Source organism: Xyrauchen texanus, chromosome 4, assembly GCF_025860055.1.
Source record: "Xyrauchen texanus isolate HMW12.3.18 chromosome 4, RBS_HiC_50CHRs, whole genome shotgun sequence".
Lineage (NCBI taxonomy): Eukaryota > Metazoa > Chordata > Actinopteri > Cypriniformes > Catostomidae > Xyrauchen > Xyrauchen texanus.
Genome location: NC_068279.1, coordinates 13,316,800 through 13,335,188, shown reverse-complemented (window position 1 = coordinate 13,335,188; position 18,389 = coordinate 13,316,800). Strand labels below are relative to the sequence as shown.

Genomic DNA, 18,389 nt, shown 5'->3' with positions numbered 1-18,389 from the left:
ATTTATAGTAAAAAAAGGACTTAAATATGAATCTGTTTCTCCCCCACACATATTATATCGCTATAGAAGATATGGATGTAACCTCTGGAGTCATATGGATTACTGTTATGCTGTCTTTATGTCCTTTTTTGTCTTTCTGAGTTCTGGTCAACATTCACTTGCATTGTTTGGACGAACAGATCTGGGATGCATTTAGGTGAGTAAATGATGAGAGAATTTTCATTTTTGGGTCAACTATCCCTTTAATGAAAAAGCAGATTGTGTAAATAAATGGTAACTCTGAAACCAGCAGTGTGTTTTTTAGTGTGTTCAGAGCCGCTTCTATGAGGCTCTTTACTTGAACCTTGTAATAGATATAGAAACTGATCCCACTAATTCACTCTCACTAGCGGACACTCTGAGTTTCAATCGTGATCCAATTATGATATTGTAATGCATCACATTGTACTGAAGCATGACAGATGTATTACAATGTGGATCATATCGTGAGGCCCTAATAAACACATTAAAAATCAGAGTAATTACACAATATTTCACATGTACACTACTGCTATCAGGTAACATTACAATTACACATCCTAAAAACTATAACATTTTAATTTCGCACAACATTCTAAAGATATAATGTAACTAATAAACATATGACCTGATAATTTGTATGTATTTTAGACTCTTGTCCAGTGCTGTGCAGTGGAAACGGAGATTACGAGAAAGGTGTGTGTGTGTGTCACACTGGATGGAAAGGGGCGGAGTGTGAGGTGGAGGAAGGCCAATGTATCGATCCCACCTGTTCCAACAATGGAGAGTGTGTCAACGGAATCTGCATGTGTGCTCTTGCATTCAAGGGCGATAACTGTGAGCAAGGTACGGGTCTGACACACTTACACACACACACAAAAACACCAAGCATGCTACACACTTAAAGGGATTGTTCACCTAAACCCATAGGACTTTCTTTCTTTAAGGAAACACAAAATAATTTACTAGGTGGAATGGCAGCCTCAGTTACCATTCACTTGCATTTTATGGATAAAAGATGCAATGCAAGTGAATGGTGACTGAGGCTGCCACTCTGCCTAGCATCTTTTTTTGTGTTTCATGGAAGAAAGTAAGTCATATGAGTTTGGAACTATGTGACGTGGAGTAAATAACGACAGAATTTTCATTTTTGGCTGAACAATCCCATTAAATTTTTCATTAAAAGATTTCAGTTTTTGATGGAGGGCATTCATATTTAGGTGGAAAGATTAAGCTTGAAGCATAAATAACCCTCATCCACAACATGACCATCAAGTTGAGTGTGTGTGTGCATGAACGTACAGAGCTCCTAGTCTATCTCCACGGCTTGTTTATGATGAATGTCCTGTAATTGGATTTTAAACACACTTTCTCCCCTAACCATTCAGCTGAAAATTCATTGCTGCCATTTCAGTGATAGAGAGAGAGTGAGAGAGATAGACCCAATTTAATCCCATGTAGATCCATCCACCAAATTAGCTTTTCCACCCAGCCACTTTCCCCATCTACACACACACACACACTTAGTCTGAAGTGAACATATTGTTGCTGTGTAATTGAAGTGACGTGTATATTTCCAGTCTTTCTCATTCTTTTTTAGCTGCTGTCTGTGAGCAAGAGACACAGTTTGTGTCACTCATGTTTTACATGCAACTGTAACTAAATCTTCAAATTAAATGTTTATGGAAATTTTTTGTTCTCCACGTGTGTATGCATGTGTGTATGCATGTCTATAGTGGATTGCGTGGACCCCTCATGTTCAGGTCGAGGTGTTTGTGTGCGCAGTGAGTGTGTGTGTTCCACAGGATGGGGAGGTGAGAGCTGTGAAATACCACTTCCTGCCTGTAAAGAACAATGTTCAGGTCATGGACAACCCCAGTCAGGGGTGTGTGTGTGCGAACGGGGCTGGACTGGGGACGACTGCTCCGTGGGTGAGTTACCATTATCACAAATACACTAAAGAGATTGTGGTGGGAAATAGCAGGGACCTGGTTATTCATTATTATATTGATATCTGGGTTGTGATTAAATAATATTAAATTGAATTATTAAATTGAATTAAATTGAAATATTTTTGAAACAAATAGTGGTATCTACAAACACTGTAAATTAAATTATACATGCATACATTATATATAAAGAAATATACTGTATTTATAATTAAAGTATGTATACAATGTATGCAACATTTAGTTTTAAAAATGTATTAGTAAATGTAGAAATCAAATAGCTGTAAAAGTTATATGCACTGTTAGTTCATGTTATCTAATAACTTTAACGTCTAGGTTACGTATGTAACCTCCGTTCCCTGATGGAGGGAACGAGACGTTGTGTCAGAGAAGCGACACTAGGGGTCTCTCTTGAGCGCCGATATTCACCTCTGGACTATGAAAAAAGGCCAATGAGAGTTGGCAACCAGTATTTGCATGTCCGCCCCGGACATACGGGTATTTAAGCGGCGCAAATACGGGAGTTCATTCAGGATTTTTCTGAGGAGCCAGAAATGGTCCGGCCACAACAGTGGCTCGGCTCAGCTACGTGGCAGGGGAGACACAACGTCTCGTTCCCTCCATCAGGGAACGGAGGTTACATACGTAACCTAGACGTTCCACTTCTGTCGCTCTCTCCACGTTGTGTCAGAGAAGCGACACTAGGGGTCCACTTATAAAAGTGCCATGCGCTGAGCCGTGTACGTGAACTGCTGATACAGGAGCGAGCAGGTATTCTTACGTGCAGGACGACCAACTGTATCAGGCTGCACGTACCCTTCCCCAATGCCCCATTTAAGCCATCAGGATTCCTTATCGTTACCCTGGAGGGGAACAAGGTGCTGGCCGCCAACCTGGGAACGGGCCAAGCCTGGCCGGGCCTCTTTTCTCTCTATATTTCTCGCATAGAGCAACTAAGGCTGGGGCCCTTACACGCATTGAGGGAAGGGGGTCTTAGCCCTTATCCAGGGCGGAGAAGACCCTGCGGAGGCCACGCCTACCCAAGAGGGGAGGCAAGTTTAAGTGGCAAAACCATCAGAGGCCTGTTTAGGGCCTATGTGGAAAAGTCGGTGCGGTGGTGGATCCAGCCTCATAGAGGGGGGAACATACAGCACGGCAGCCGAGGCAGCCATGACTGCCTAAGGGAAACACGGGAGTCAGCTCGCCAGAGGGGACAGAACCGTGGTGTTACACACAGGGGGAGTCCAAAGGAGGCCTTACCTGTGGAGCACCTATACCAGTACAGGGTAGCTTGCGGTACCCAAAGTGGTTTGGGTCAGCGAGTTCCTCCGCTGAACTGCGACCCACGAGGGCTAGGGAGGAATTGACCAGTGTCCCAGACCTGAGATCACCTGGGAATGAAGGTGCACTGTTTCCCCTGGTTAGGGGGAAGGGCGCTAGGTGCAAGCGATTCACCCGGTCAGATCGTGGGCGTGCCACCGAGTTCTACGGGCTCGGTACCTGAGAAAACACGGGACGATACTGACTCAACTCGGAGATTGTAGAATCTCGCAAAAGTGTTATGTGTTGCCCAGCCCGCTGCTCTACAAATGTCTGCTAGGGCAGTGCCCCTAGCCAGTGCCCATGAGGACGCAACACTCCTGGTGGAGTGAGCTCGGACCTGCAAGGGGGGGGGGCACGGCCTGGGTGTGATAAGCCAGGGAAATGGCGTCGACAACCCAGTGGGCGAGTCTCTGCTTGGAGACAGCTTTCCCTTTCTGCTGTCCCCCAAAGCAGACGAAGAGCTGCTCAGAGCGTCTGGCGCTCTGTGTGTGGTCCAGATAAATACATAAAGCACGTACTGGTGAAAGGGCTGGGTCTGCCTCCTCCCGGGGCAGCGCTTGCAGGTTCACTACCTGATCCCTGAAAGGTGTGGTAGGAACCTTGGGCACATAGCCCGGTCGCGGTCTTAGGATCACGAAAGTATCTGCCGGACCGAACTCCAGGCAAGCGTCGCTAACAGAGAACGCATGCAGGTCCCCGACCCCCTTGATGGAAGCGAGCGCGATCAGCAGGGCAGTCTTGAGAGAGGGCCCTGAGTCCAGCTGAGTCAAGCGGCTCGAAGGGGGGTCTCTGGAGTCCCGTAAGGACGACCGAGAGATCCCATGAGGGAACAGGTTAGGCCGGGAGGGAGTTATCCTCCGGGCACCTTTTAGGAACCTGACGATTAAGTCGTGCTTACCAAGAGACTTGCCGTCTATCGTGTCGTGGTGGGCGCGATGAGCGGGACATACACCTTGAGGGTGGAGGGGACAGCCTCCTCTCCAGCCTCTCCTGAAGAAACACGAGCACTGACCTAACTGCGCACTTCTGCGGGTCTTCGACTCGGGAAGAACACCAGTCCATGAACAAACGCCACTTTAGAGTGTAGAGATGCCTGGTAGAGGGGCTCTGGCTTGATTGATTGTATCTATGACGGTCGGTGGTAGGCGGCTAGATCTTCCACATCCCGTCCAAGGGCCAGGCGTGGAGGTTCCAGAGGTCTGGGTGCGGGTGCCAGAGCGTGCCCGTCCCTGAGAAAGAAGGTCCTTCCTCAGGGAATTCGCCAGGGAGGGCTGCGTGAGGCATGAGGTCCGAAAACCAAGTCCGGGTAGGCCAGTAAGGGGCTACCAGAATGACTTGCTCCTCGTCCTCCCTGACCTTGCATAGCACCTGTGCAAGAAGGCTCACTGGGGGAATGCGTGCTTAGCGCAGCCCGCCGAGGCCAGCTGTGTGCCAACGCGTCTGCCCTGAGGGGAGCCTCTGTCTGGGCATACCAGAGCGGGCAGTGGGAGGTTTCGTGGGAGGCAAACAGGTCTACCTGAGCCTTGCCGAACCGGTCCCAAATGAGCTGGACTGACTGGGGTGGAGCCTCCACTCTCCGCCAGGCAAGCTTTGTCTTGACAGCGCGTCCGCTATCACATTGAGGTTGCCGGGGATGTGAGTGGCGCGCAGTGACTCCAGTCGCTGCTGACTCCAAAGGAGGAGACGACGGGCGAGCTGTGACATGTGGAGGGAGCATACTCTGCCTTGGTGGTTTATGTAGGCTACGACCATGGTGCTGTCTGTCCTGACTAGGACGTGTTTGTTCCGAATTAACGGAAGAAACTTCTGCAGGGCCAGAAAAACAGCCAGCAGCTCTAGGCAGTTGATGTGCCAGCGCAGCGGCCTCGATTCCACCGGCCTGCGACTCTGCGCCCGTGCATACGGCGCCCCAACCCAATTTGGAGGCGTCGGTTGTGACCAGAACGCGTCGGGACACCTGCTGCAAGGGTACTCCTGCCCTTAGGAAGCAGAAGTCTGTCCAGGGTTTGAAGGTTTGGCGGCAGGCAGAGGTAACTTTTATGTTGTGCGTGCCACGGCGCCATGCTCGTCTCGGGACTCGAGCCCGGAGCCAGTGCTGAAGTGGTCTCATATGCATCAACCCCAGCGGCGCGGCCGCCGCGGAGGATGCCATATGCCCCAGGAGCTGTTGGAAACGTTTTAGCGGGACCACGGTGCCTGGCTTGAAGGAAGCGAGGCATTTCAGCACTGTCTGAGCACGCTCGTTGGAGAGACGTGCTGTCATTGGGACTGAGTCTAACTCCAGACCGAGAAAAGAGATGCTCTGGACCGGGGAGAGCTTGCTCTTTTCCCAGTTGACCTGAAACCCCAAACGGCTGAGGTGGCTGAGCACCTGGTCTCTGTGTGCGTATAGTAACTCTCGGGAGTGGGCCAGTAAGAGCCAGTCATCGAGGTAATTGAGTATGCGTATGCCGGCTTCTCGGAGCAGGGCAAGAGCTGCCTCTGCGACTTTCGTGAAGACGCGAGGGGACAGAGACAGGCCGAAGGGGAGGACTTTGTACTGATACGCCTGGCCGTCGAACGCGAACCTTAGGAAGGGGCGGTGTCGAGGGCGAATTGAGATGTGGAAGTACGCGTCCTTCAGGTCTACCGCTGCAAACCAATCTAGATGCCGGACGCCAGATAGAATTTGTTTCTGGGTGAGCATTTTGAACGGGAGTTTGGACAAGGTCCGATTGAGAACTCGCAGGTCCAAGATCGTAAGCCGCCGCCTTTCTTGGGTACAACGAAGTAAGGGCTGTAGAAACCCTTCTTCGTTTCGGTTGGAGGGACAGGCTCTATCGCGTCCTTTAATAAGAGGGAGGCGATTTCTTCGCGCAGGGAGAGGGCATGTTGGCCGTGTACTGCGGAAAAATGTACGCCCACGAAGGGGGGCGGAGACCTGGCAAACTGAATTGCGTAACCGAGTCGAATGGTCCGGTGCAGCCAGCGTGACGGGTTGGGAAGTGAAAGCCATGCCTCTAAACTCCATGCTAGGGGCACCAAGGGGCGGGTTTTTGGACGTACCGGCGGGCTTTGCAGCGGTGCGGAACAGGTAACGCGGCGTCGGGAGGCAACGTGGCGTCCCGAGGCTCTGGTGCTGAGAAAAAACTCAAAGCACTTACCTTGCTCCACGCACCCGGCAGGGGGCGGGTTCGTGACTGAGGAGGAGGTCTGGTATTGGCGTCCTCTGGACTCGTCTGAACCGGCCGGCCGGGGAACAGTCGTGGCGCTGAAGGTGGGGACACCGCGTCCATGGAGCCGGGACTGTTGAGGCCTGAAAGCAGAGTGCCATGAGAATGGCATTTGCGGGCCATGTGCCCCAGAGACAAAGGAAATAGCTCTTTTATTGAGAATTTGGGTACCGCAGCCCGTGTTAGGGGGTGCGGCAAATGAAAAAACAAAGGATTCTCCTCCTGGCCCTCCACCGGGGGACGGAGCGGTCTTACCACCTCTGGAGCTAACGTCTTGGGCTCTGGGTGCGTTGTCTCAGGAGTGCCTGGGAGCTTTCCGGGTCCTCGAGGGGGTCCGTGAGACAGGGGGCGTGCGCTTCCCACGGTTTGCTCGACGCTGGGGCTGAGAGCTGGGCCCGGGTTGAGGCGGAGCAGGGGCTTGCCTTCTGGCCGCAGGAGGACGCCCTCGGCAAGCAGACGGGGCATGGGCCGTGGCGGCAGGCTTGCGGCGAGGCATGATGTGAGAGATGGCCTCCGTCTGCTTCTTCACCATGGAGAACTGCTGGGCAAAGTCCTCGAAGGTGTCGCCGAAGAGGCCGAACTGGGAGACAGGGGCGTTGAGGAAGCGAGTCTTGTCAGCTTCACGCATCTCGACCATGTTCAGCCACAGTTGACGTTCCTAGACCACTAGCGTGGCCATCGCCTGCCCGAGCGCTTGCTCTGTGACCTTCGTCGCTCTCAGGGCGAGGTCGGTCGCTGAGCGCAGTTCCTGCAGCGTGTCGGGATCAGGGCCACCCCCGTGCATGTTGCGTAGTGCCTTGGCTTGGTGGACCTGCAGGAGAGCCATGGCATGCATCGAGCGTGTCGGGGCGCGGGTGGTCCGAGGGGGCATACCCGGCGGAGCTGCACCCGCTGCCATTCCCAAATCGCCTCTATCGCCAGCCGCATCGTCCTCAATCCCGTGGGAAGAAGGAGCGACACGGGGGGCGGCTGGAGTGGCTTGCTCACGGTTGTAAGCAAGCCGCGACCGCAATGTTGTCATGGTCATGTTCTCGCAGTGAGAACATGGACCATCCACAAATGCAGCCTCTGCTTTTTTCATAGTCCAGAGGTGAATAACGGCGCTCAAGAGAGACCCCTATTGTCGCTTCTCTGACACAACGTGGAGAGAGCGACAGAAGGGGAACTAAAGTTTTATCGACCAAAAAATAGTTCCCCTTCTGTCACTCACTCGACATTGTGTCGATTATAGTGACACAAGGGGATTCTTTTGGGAGCCTCAGATCAATGCCAAATTGGCAAAAAGGATTTGCATGCCCCACCCCCGGAAATACGGGTATAAAAGGTAGGGATTGTGCATCCCCTTTGCGGGTTTGAGCACAATGCTACAGTCATTTACAGCATTTATATTTGGCTAACATTTCCCTTACATTCTCTATATGGGTTTAAATTAAGTTTGTGACAATGTTTTGGTTGGAAACTTCATCTGAAAATATTTTATTTTACCAAGCTCAGCCATGTGGTTTAAGGGGAAAAAAAAGAAAGAAAAAAGTGTCTGAACTCACTAACCAGAATGTCCAAAGAAATCAATTTTAAAAGTTGACACCCGCTGTCCTTAAGGGACGTGCCGATAACCGTAACCCTAAAAATGAAAAGCCTTAAATGAAAAATCAAACAAATATAAGGCTAAAATGGAAATGGATGCAAACTTATGCTAAAATAAAATACAAGGGACATCATTTGATTTATTTGGTGATTTAATGAATAATTTACTTAATTTATAGTTTTTGTTTTAATTTAATTGTGAATTCAATTATTTATTAAAATATTTACTTAATTTGAAATATATATTTTTCCCCCACCTCTATAATGGGCACAAATCACTCTTCTCCATCTTTTCATTTGTAATTCTTAAAAGTGTTTTTTTTTTTCCTTCTGTCATTTAGTAAAGTGTCTCTCGCTGAAAAGTTTCTGATTTTGGTTTCATTCGGTTACTATTGACCCTAAAACTCTGGATCCAGTTCCACTGTCTGACAGAGTAAAGGAGGGCCCTAGGTGCAGCAGTATGGATCTTCGTTAAGTGTAATGTGATATATTGCAAAAAGAAAATGTACTTTCTTTAACAGAGAGAAATCTTCAGAAAACAGATTCGCTCTTATTTTCGGATTGATCGTGCATCTCATAAATGAAAGCTGCTGGACTGTAGAATTACATCAGTTGTGTTTTACAGATGGAGTGAGGGACAGAGAAAGACAGAAAGAGATAAAGAAAAATACATAATACAAATTTGCATATTCCCTGCTTAACATTGATGACGTTTAAATAAGAGAGCTGTTTTAGAGCAGAGAGGCTCCTGTTGTGGTTGAACTTCAGGATTTTGCATATTTGGCCACTGGCTCGAATATGAAAGCAGTTATTCAATTTTCAAAATGCAATATTTATCAAAATGCATGAATATTACAACATGAAATTGTCCATTTCCACGGCAGAGCGGTTAACTGATAATGTCTATATTAATTAAAACAATTAAAAAAATTGTTTAATGCCCTTCCTGTCATTTGTAGACATTTATATCTTGTGTGAGATTGAGAGGCAGAACTCAAGTCCAGTGTGCTTTATGGAACAAAAAAGATAATTTGTTTTGAATGTTACAAGTAAGAGAGAAAAGAGAAACTGTCCAAACTGAACGATCAGTGCAGTAGTTACACAGGATAAATGTGGCAGCTGATTTTAAGAGACTTTTAAGATATGAAAAACTGTCAGCTCAGTTTGACCCATCATGATTCCTGTGAGGAAGTGTGAAGACAAAGCCATCCTGTCTGAAGGCCAAAGAGCAGTGATATCTTACTGGTTAAAGGAAATTCTTTTTGTCATGAAATCGTGCTAAAATATGTCTTGAATTCAAACAGAAACATCTGATTTTTTGGTTTCCTAGATCAGTATTCCCAACCAAGTGTAGACATACTCTTGGGGATAGTTCACCAAAAATATTTTAACGCATTATTTACTCACCCTCATGCCATGCTTGATGTGTTTGACTTTATATCTTCTGCTAAACAAACACATTTTCATAGAAGAATTCCTCAACTTTGTAGGCCCTCACAATGCAAGTGAATGGGTACCAACATTTTGAAGCTCCAAAAGCACATTAAGGCAGCATACAAGTTATCCATAAACTCCAGTGGATAAATATATATCTTCAGAAGTGATGTGATAGGTGTGGGTGAGAAACAGATACATAATTAAGTACTTTTTTACTATAAATTCTCCTCCCTGTCCAGTAGGTGGCAATATGCATGAAGAATGTAAATGCCAAAAACAAAAGTAGAAGAATGTGAAAGTGGTGATTTATACTATAAAAAGGATCTGTTTTTCACTGGAGTCGTATGGATTACTTTTATGCTGCCTTTACATGCTTCTGGTGCTTCAAAATTTTGGTACCCATTCACTTGCATTGTATGGACCTACAAAGCTGAGATATTCATCTAAAAACCCTTGTTTACATTCAGCAGAAGAAAGAAAGTTATACACATCTGGGATGGCATGAGGGTGAGTAAATGATGAGAACATTTCTATTTTTGGGTGAATTATCCCTTTAAGCAGGTTCCATTGGGTACTTGAAAAGATTTATTTAGTTTATTGCTTTGTTAAAGCAGTAAGTATTTGTCAACTGTAAGTTGTAACTTTTCATTAAAATGTGCTAAATGACTGTCTATTTGCTCATAGTAGATTTTTCAAAGTTGATTTATGAAACACATGCTAAATATATTTCTTCGTAAATTGTTCATAAATTCCTCCATTCAATATGACAATTTACAATTTAGTTTTAAGAACAATTTACTCAAAGAGTGCAAATTACTTAACTTTTTTCTATCTTGATTTCCTTTATAATTAAATTTGCCATTAGGTCTTTTGCAGCTAAAGTGTCTTGTTTTTGACTGGCCCCAGAACTGTAAAAACTTGTGAAAGACAAACAATCTCAAGTGTCTTATTAAAAAGAGAGGAAGCAACTTAGTGAGTCTGTTTATCACTCACAGTATTGATTATTTTTCATTTGAAACCCAACCATTTAAATTCTGTTCTCATTCACTCACCATCATGTTGTTCTGAAACTTTGACTTTCTTCATTGGAACAGAAAAAGGAGATGTTCGCTTGATAAAATGATAGTGTCAGTCACCATTAACTTTCATTGTATGAAAAAAAAAAGATGCAATGAAAGTAAAGAGTGACTGAGGCTTACTTTCTACATATATCTCCTGTTGTGATCCATGGGAGAAAGAAAGTCATACAGGTTTGGAAAAACATGAAGTTGAATAAATTACAGAATTTGTATTTTTGGGTAAACTATCACTTTAATAATATTAATTATTGTATAAGTCTTCATGATTTCCAGTATAGGAGTCGAAGAGGACACATTTCTGCTTTGATGTGGGGTGCTTGAGCGTTACTGATGGGACTGTAGGGGTACATGAGACATTACGTTGAAGTGATAAAGCAGGCTTTAGATGGAGATCAAGGGGTGTAGACACAATATCTTTGAATTTCTCCTCTCTTTACACCACTTCATCATCATTAACAATGTCCTATCTACTAAAGGATGGGCTTATACTATCTCTGTCTCTAAAAAGATGGGCACATGTTTGATTTTGATGTCAAAGTATATATGGTGATGGATGACTCCCTCTCTCTTGCCCTCTCTTTCTCTCTCTCTCATTCCAGAGGTTTGCCCAATTCCCTGTAGTTCCCACAGTGTGTGTGTTGCTGGGCGGTGCCAATGTGAGGAAGGGTGGGAGGGGCCCACCTGCGACAGACAGGCATGTCATCCAATCTGCGAAGAGCACGGAGAGTGCAGGGATGGGCAGTGTGTCTGTCAGCCTGGTTGGGAAGGAGAGCACTGCACTATTGGTATGTCAGAATGATTGTATATCACGCTAATTATATATAAATAGAATTCTAGTTTAATTTAATTATAATGTATTATTCCTTTTCTTTTTTGAGTATTGGTTTAACTCAGTATAAAAAAAAAAATTCACCAACCAACCACAACTTTTGTGTCATGTGTGTGTAGCTGGTATTCCAGACTGACACAGAGATGTTGATGTCATTAAATCCTATATCACACTATCTCACATGCTATATTGCTTCCATCATCCCAACATAATTGTAACATTTTCTAAGGGTTGTATACTGCAGTAAATTCAGTGAATGTTTTTTGGAATTGTTGACAAATATTATAGGTTTTTGTGTCAGCTTGCATTTCTCACCTATTTTGTTTTGAGCATTTGCAACAGAGTCCCATAGAATGAATGTTTGTGTAACTACATTTTTGCAAACTGACGTTTACGTGCTGCGTTCTATGCTTGCCTCAGTTTCCTGATAATATTAGCGCTAGTAGAGCTACAACAACATTGTACTTTTTAATTAACTTTCAGACAAATCACAACTGCAACGGCTGATTAAGACTTTATAAACACAGATTTTTTGCACTATTACTCACAAACTGCTATGTTATGATATCAAACAGTTTTACTCTAATGCATCAACCCTCTATGATAATGTTGGGAAAAGAATCGTCATTGGCTAGTCAATTATTAATTTTACTTGCCAGACTTTTGCTGACATGTAAGCATTATGTAACTAAAAAATATGTTAAGCAAACTTAGAGAGCCCCTTCATATATATTCACGCAATATAGTATATTTTTTTTATTTTAATCCCATTTTAGCTTTTTAAAAATGTACAAATTTCACATTCTATAAATGTATATGATGTCATGAAATTGCATTTTTAATAATGATACAAGCTGTTGTTACTGTTTGAAATTTCATACACATTTTTAACAAAACAATTCACAAGGTAAGAACCTAATGATGAAAATTTGGGATCACGATTGTGAAATTTGTCTGACAATGAATTGTCAAACAAATAATTGAAATTATGACGATTCATTGTCTGTTTTATGTGTTTCACGAATATGACGATTAATTACCATACAAACTCACTATGTGTGCTTCATGCACACAACAAAGTCATTTATACAAATTTAGCTTGGGTCATATAATAAAATAAGGGTATGATTTCCTTTTCAGGCTTCAAAAACATATGAATGACAATATATCTAATATAAAAATCATATTTTATTTATTTAAATATGTCTAAATAACTAAAAATATATCTCTTATTTGTCTGATTTACTTTTGATCCATTGGACTTTCAATGTTTCCTATTTTATCATCTCCACAGAAATAGAGCAGGGCATCTCCCCTGTCTCACTGCTGCACTGTAACACTGCGTGAATAAACCCACAATAACCACGGACATTTGCCATCACATGTACTTAAGTGTAACTGGAGCGCTTTGCATTCATAAAATTAATACGTTTATATTTTCGCGGGAATTTGACGCAAGTCTCTGTAGATGGCGTGCACATCAGAGCGCTTGAGAAGAGAGCTGCTCTTGTGATGTCCGCGGTGCGGTTCCCTGAGATGCTCAGAGTTCAACTGAATGAGACACAAGTGCTTTTCCTGCGCGCATGAGACAGCATGCAGGGAAACACGAGGCTGAATCCAGCTTCATAATCAACTGCTGTTTATTCAGTAAAAGGTTCTCGGTGCTTCGACACTACACAACTCTTATCACTGGCGAGTGAAATGTGAATATTTACTTGCCAGTGGCTAATAACAGACGTTTTTTGGTCACATAGTGCGAAATTTACTTGCATATGCGGGTGATTTACTCGCAATGTAGAGAGCTGCGCATCATTTGAAAAACTACACATTTTAACCATTGTATTACAGATCCACCTACATTTACACACTTATTCCAGCATAATTGGCTTCTGCGGTAGCTCAGTGTTTAGACTTTGGACTCAGAAGACCATGGTTTAAGCACACCCAAACACGTAAGCTGACAGGTGAGATGAAAGTGTCATAGAAGCGACACGAAATGATGCGTTTGCTTCAGAAATTGTGCTTTTCATGTAGCATGTGTTTTTAGGACACTATCGGTTAGGTTAAGGTGTTGGTTAAGGATAAGTATGTCTGTTTTGTTCACCTCTCATTTGCTTGTAGAACACAATTGGTTAGGTTTAGAATAAAATGTTGTTTTACTTATTTAAGCCTCCATCTAATATTCACCTTAAAATCCTTGTCTGATTACGACACCATTTCACTCGCTTTTGGCACCCCTGCTGGGCATTTCACTCGGAAACTGCAGTGAAACATAATGAAGCACATAATTTCGTTTTCCGAAAAATTTTGCCATGGTCACAAAATGTACATGAGATTAGGACCCATGTCAGTTGGGTTGTATTTTGCATTAAAGTATGTGGATGAATATGCCTTAACACACTTTGTTGGTGATGGTTCATTTCAGTCTTGATAGTTTCTCAACATTTTGCCAAACCTATGACAGTGGGATGTCACTTTTGATTAGTACATTAGCCTGACACAAACAATTTTCATTCTGACATGCAATCTTTTGAAATCATACTTTAGCAGATCCAACCATTGTTCAGAAGTAAATTGACAAGCTTTATACATTTTTTATGAAATATGCAAATCAAGCAATGCTGAGCCAACTCAGTGCCAATCTGTTTTTGTCTTGTAGATAATGTATAAACTAAACATGTATATTGCTCTTTCTGCCTGTCTCTGTATCTCTCTCTCTCTCTCTCTCTCTCTCTCTCTTTTTATTTTTTCTCCTGTGAGCCACAGCACATTTCTTTAATTGTAAAGCTCATGTTGAGAACAGTCTGTGAAACTCTGGGGACAAATAGATGCTTTAGGCAGCCAGCGACAGGAACACCAAACACACACACGCACACGCACACGCACACAAATAGACGCATTAGGCAGCCAGCGACAGGAACACCAAACACACACACGCACACACACACACACACACACACACAGCTTCTCTGAAGTTTGTCTGCAATGTAATTTCTCCTCTTTATTCTCACGCTCTTTCATTTTGTAACTCTTTCAGCAGCAAATTACCTGGATCTGTTTGATAAAGGTAATATGAAAAGTGTGTACGTGCATGCGATAGAGTAAATGAAGAAATTAATAGATGACTTTGTGATGTCTTTACATGAACAGTTTTACTCAAGGTCTTTGTGTAGTAAGTCATGCTTTTTGAAACTCTCTCTCTCTCTCAGATGCGTGCCCAGGGCTGTGCAATGGTAACGGACGCTGTACGCTGGAGCAGAGTGGTTGGCATTGCGTGTGCCAGGCGGGATGGAGCGGCCCAGGCTGTAATGTTGTCATGGAAACCGAGTGCAATGACAGTAGAGATAATGACAGCGGTAAAGTAAACTACAAGGGGGGTTAAAAACAAATCGTGATGTTGATCTTTGATGTGGATGAACGATATAGAAAAGTTTAATTGTTGAAAAGCTGTTGTGTATAGTAGTGCACTAGCACTTGCATCACCAAACAAAATTGTGAACAGTTTTGTTTTTAAACAGTCTCTATTTGCTCTCCATTTAATCTTTCTCTATAGGAGAAATAACAAAGGTACTATTGCAAAGGCATCTCATTTGTGACTCCTTTTCTATGGGAAGTCCACTAATGAATGGCTTACTTATAGTTCTCAGATTCTTGAGATAAGGTACAAAATATGATTTACATACAAAAGTCATTGTTATTTTAAATATCAAGAATTTCATAATAATAAAAATACTGGAAATGTTAAATCTTAAGGAAATGTGTATTCTCAAAGTATTTTTACTTATATTTTTAAGTAATTTCACTAGAATTTTTTTGAATGCATGCTCTATATTTGGAGGCACATATAGCTAACCTGTCCACAGCAAGATGTCACACTGCCAAACAAAGTGTTTAAAATGCAAAAAATTCATAAATATAATATATATATCAAATGAAAGATATGTATCTTTAAGACATCAAACAACACACAAAGTAAACTTTAAAAGTTATTTTCCATAAATAAAACTGTCAAAATTGTGTCCTCAATTTGCAAACTGCTTCAGATTTTGGTATAATCCTGAATAAATCAAACAGTGTCATGGTCAGCTATAACTCTAATTACCCCTTTCCCACTTCCTGATCATGGTGGATGCAACAGAAGGACACATGGTCTGGTAAATTTTTACATATTTTAAACAAACAATGTTTAAGTCTCTGTGGTCACAGCTTCAATATGTCAACTCCGTCATCCCATTATGATAATTTCTGTTAGAATTGTGGGCAAAATTTTGGCATTTTAGTTTAGGTTATAGAAGCAGCTTCAATTGAGGAAAAAAATAAATTCAAATTGCTCCAGTATACAACTGTGGAGCGGAGGGGGGCGGGCCGGTCGGAATATTGCGCGCCCGGTCCCCAATCAGCCTGATGAGGCGTGCGAGGGATAAAGGCGGCCGGTGACGATGGTTCGAGAGAGAGAGAGAATTACGGGCATGTCCGTCATGTGTGTTTATGTTTGTGCTTTTGGTTTAAGTTTCTCATTAAAATATTATTTATGTTGACAAGCCGGTTCTCGCCTCCTCCTTGCCCATCCTTTAACTGTTTTACATTGGTGCCGAAACCCGGGAGGGAGGAGGGATGCCTGTCGCAGAGTCCTCGACACTGCCGTCCACCCAGGGGAGTGCCGCTGCCATCTGCCGGGTGACGGAGTAGCCCGATCGCCCGGATGCGGCCGTCGTCCGCGGGGCAAGTGGGGACATGATACCCCGACCGCCTGGAGCGAGGGAGCCGCTACCGGGGTGGAGGAGTGCCCTGCCGTCCCCAGAGACGCGGAGAGGTCGAGGGAAGACCGCCGTCCGCGAGGGGGAAGAAACTCTCCGACCGCCCGGAGCGGTAGAGCCGCTGCCAAGGGCGGAGGAGCGTCCCCATTTGCCGCCAGAAAAGCGGAGGCGCGTTCTGCCCGCTGGGGTCGAAGGTTTCACTCCGGTTCGCCTGGGGTTGGAGCTGCTGTCGTCCGCCTGAGTGTGGAGGAGTGTTCGAGGATTGCGCGAAGGTGCATCAGAGAACCGGTGAGTGAGCTTTTTCTCTCTCTCCTCTCTCTCTCTCTTTCGCACCGTGTTGGCCTTTTCCCTCGCCTATTTTTTGTTGTTGTGGTTATTTTCTTCCCCTCCTGTCTCCTCCCAGGGCGAAGAAGGCGGGGCTGACCACGTGGGACGCAAGATACACACCCCGCCCCAGGGATAGGGGGGGTGTACGTCATGCCGGTGGCACCCCGGCCTGAGATAACGCCGGGAGGAGTGTGGAGCGGAGGGGGGCAGGGCCGGTCGGAATATCGCGCGCCCGGTCCCCAATCGGCCTGATGAGGCGCGCAAGGGATAAAGGCTTTTTAGTTTGTCTGATGGAGTTGACACAAATGACAGGAAGATTTTTTTAAATAATTAAGTGAATAAATGTAAATTTTCAGATAAAGGTGTGTTTATAAAAACCTGTTCCCTTACATGGTTCCATGGAGACCATTGTCTACAAATATATCCATTTCAAATTAATTTAATATTAAAGATTCAAAACTCTTTAAACATATTTTGTTCCTTATCTCAAGAATCAGTGAGTTGTCTCTGCTCAAGCTTGAAGAAGAAAGTATTTTAACCTTAAAGATTTAAGCTTTAGATTAACGCTCACAAATGATTTGTTATAAATGTGAATGTATTTATGTGCAAAAATGCAAAACCAAATCAGTCATATGACAACACACACTGGTTGGTGTGTGTCTGTGTGTGAGGGGGTTTCTGGGTTATTCTCTGTGAGACTTTCTCCTCTGGGAGGTTAAAAACACAGATCCTCTTTAATAGAGCTGACAAATGAGATCACACACACACAGGCAGACACATGCAGAGCAAGGGCAAGCTGCATCAAGGCTACAAGATGCTGCATGTAAAATGTATGTGTGTTTGTGTTTCAGATGGTCTTGTGGACTGTGTCGACCCAGACTGTTGCAGTCAGCAGGTGTGTCTGGGTGCCCCGCTGTGCCAAGGGTCACCTGACCCACGTGACATCATAAAACAGAGCCACACCTCTTTTGAAACACGCCCATCGCGTCAGTTCTTTGACCGTGTACGATTCCTTATTGGACGGGACAGCACACATATACTGCCAGGGGACCTGCCATTTGATAGCAGGTGATAAATACACTCTTGCAAATATTAGCATCATCACAGATGACAAACATATATAATGTTTGTATTACATATAAAACAACACATTTTCACTCTCTCTCAGCAACTAAAAGCTTTATTGGCATGATTGTGTCCATGTTTACATTCACAACATTTTCAGATTTTTGTCCATAGTTTGGTTAAAGGGATGGTATCCAAAACTATTTCATTTAATTTGGACATGCTCAGATATAAATTCATATTCCATGATATATGATATATTCCAAATATTGTATTATTATGACAGCTGTCTTATTCTCAACCTTATTTTTCGAAAAACTGAATTTCGATTTAATAATTTTGTAATTCGGGGTTACGCATTAATGTAATATGACTCATAATCAGAAGCATAATCAGAATATGACCACATTCCGATTAAAATCCTTCTCTCTGAATGGGTTACATTTTTGCCCAAAGCTTCACGTAATACAGGTTTTTGAAACATGTTGAAACTGAGATGCAGTAAACAGGCTTCAATGGTTCAAAAGCAGAGTATAAATATGTTGATGTGGGGTTCATAAATATATCGATATATTTTAACTTGTTTCATTAGTGCATTATAAACGGTTCCTCCTGCTCCGATATGCTGATTCACAGCTAGCTGCTGTAAGCAGAGTTACTGTCTCCCAAAATGATTTTTGCCATCATTGTCTAGTTTGAGGAAGTTCACGATCGATCGAGGCATGTATTATATTTTTCTCTGATTACTGAAAAGAGAGTGCTGCTCTCTCAGTTTCGATCTCTCCTGTCAGATCTTTTGTTTTTTTTTT

The 18,389-nt window shown here is 44.0% G+C and overlaps 1 protein-coding gene across 3 annotated transcripts in view; it reads left to right on the top strand.

The window, feature by feature from the left end:
• tenm1 (teneurin transmembrane protein 1) overlaps positions 1–18,389 on the top strand; it is a 291,251-nt gene that overhangs the window by 204,934 nt on the left and 67,928 nt on the right. For 2 of the 3 annotated variants that reach the window (XM_052114401.1, XM_052114419.1), the window contains exons 10-15: positions 670–864; positions 1,755–1,949; positions 11,202–11,387; positions 14,469–14,498; positions 14,641–14,787; positions 17,367–17,583. In XM_052114401.1, the coding sequence (XP_051970361.1) occupies positions 670–864; positions 1,755–1,949; positions 11,202–11,387; positions 14,469–14,498; positions 14,641–14,787; positions 17,367–17,583 (970 nt within the window). The remainder of the gene's footprint in view (positions 1–669; positions 865–1,754; positions 1,950–11,201; positions 11,388–14,468; positions 14,499–14,640; positions 14,788–17,366; positions 17,584–18,389) is intronic. The other variant, XM_052114410.1, reaches the window with a different exon arrangement.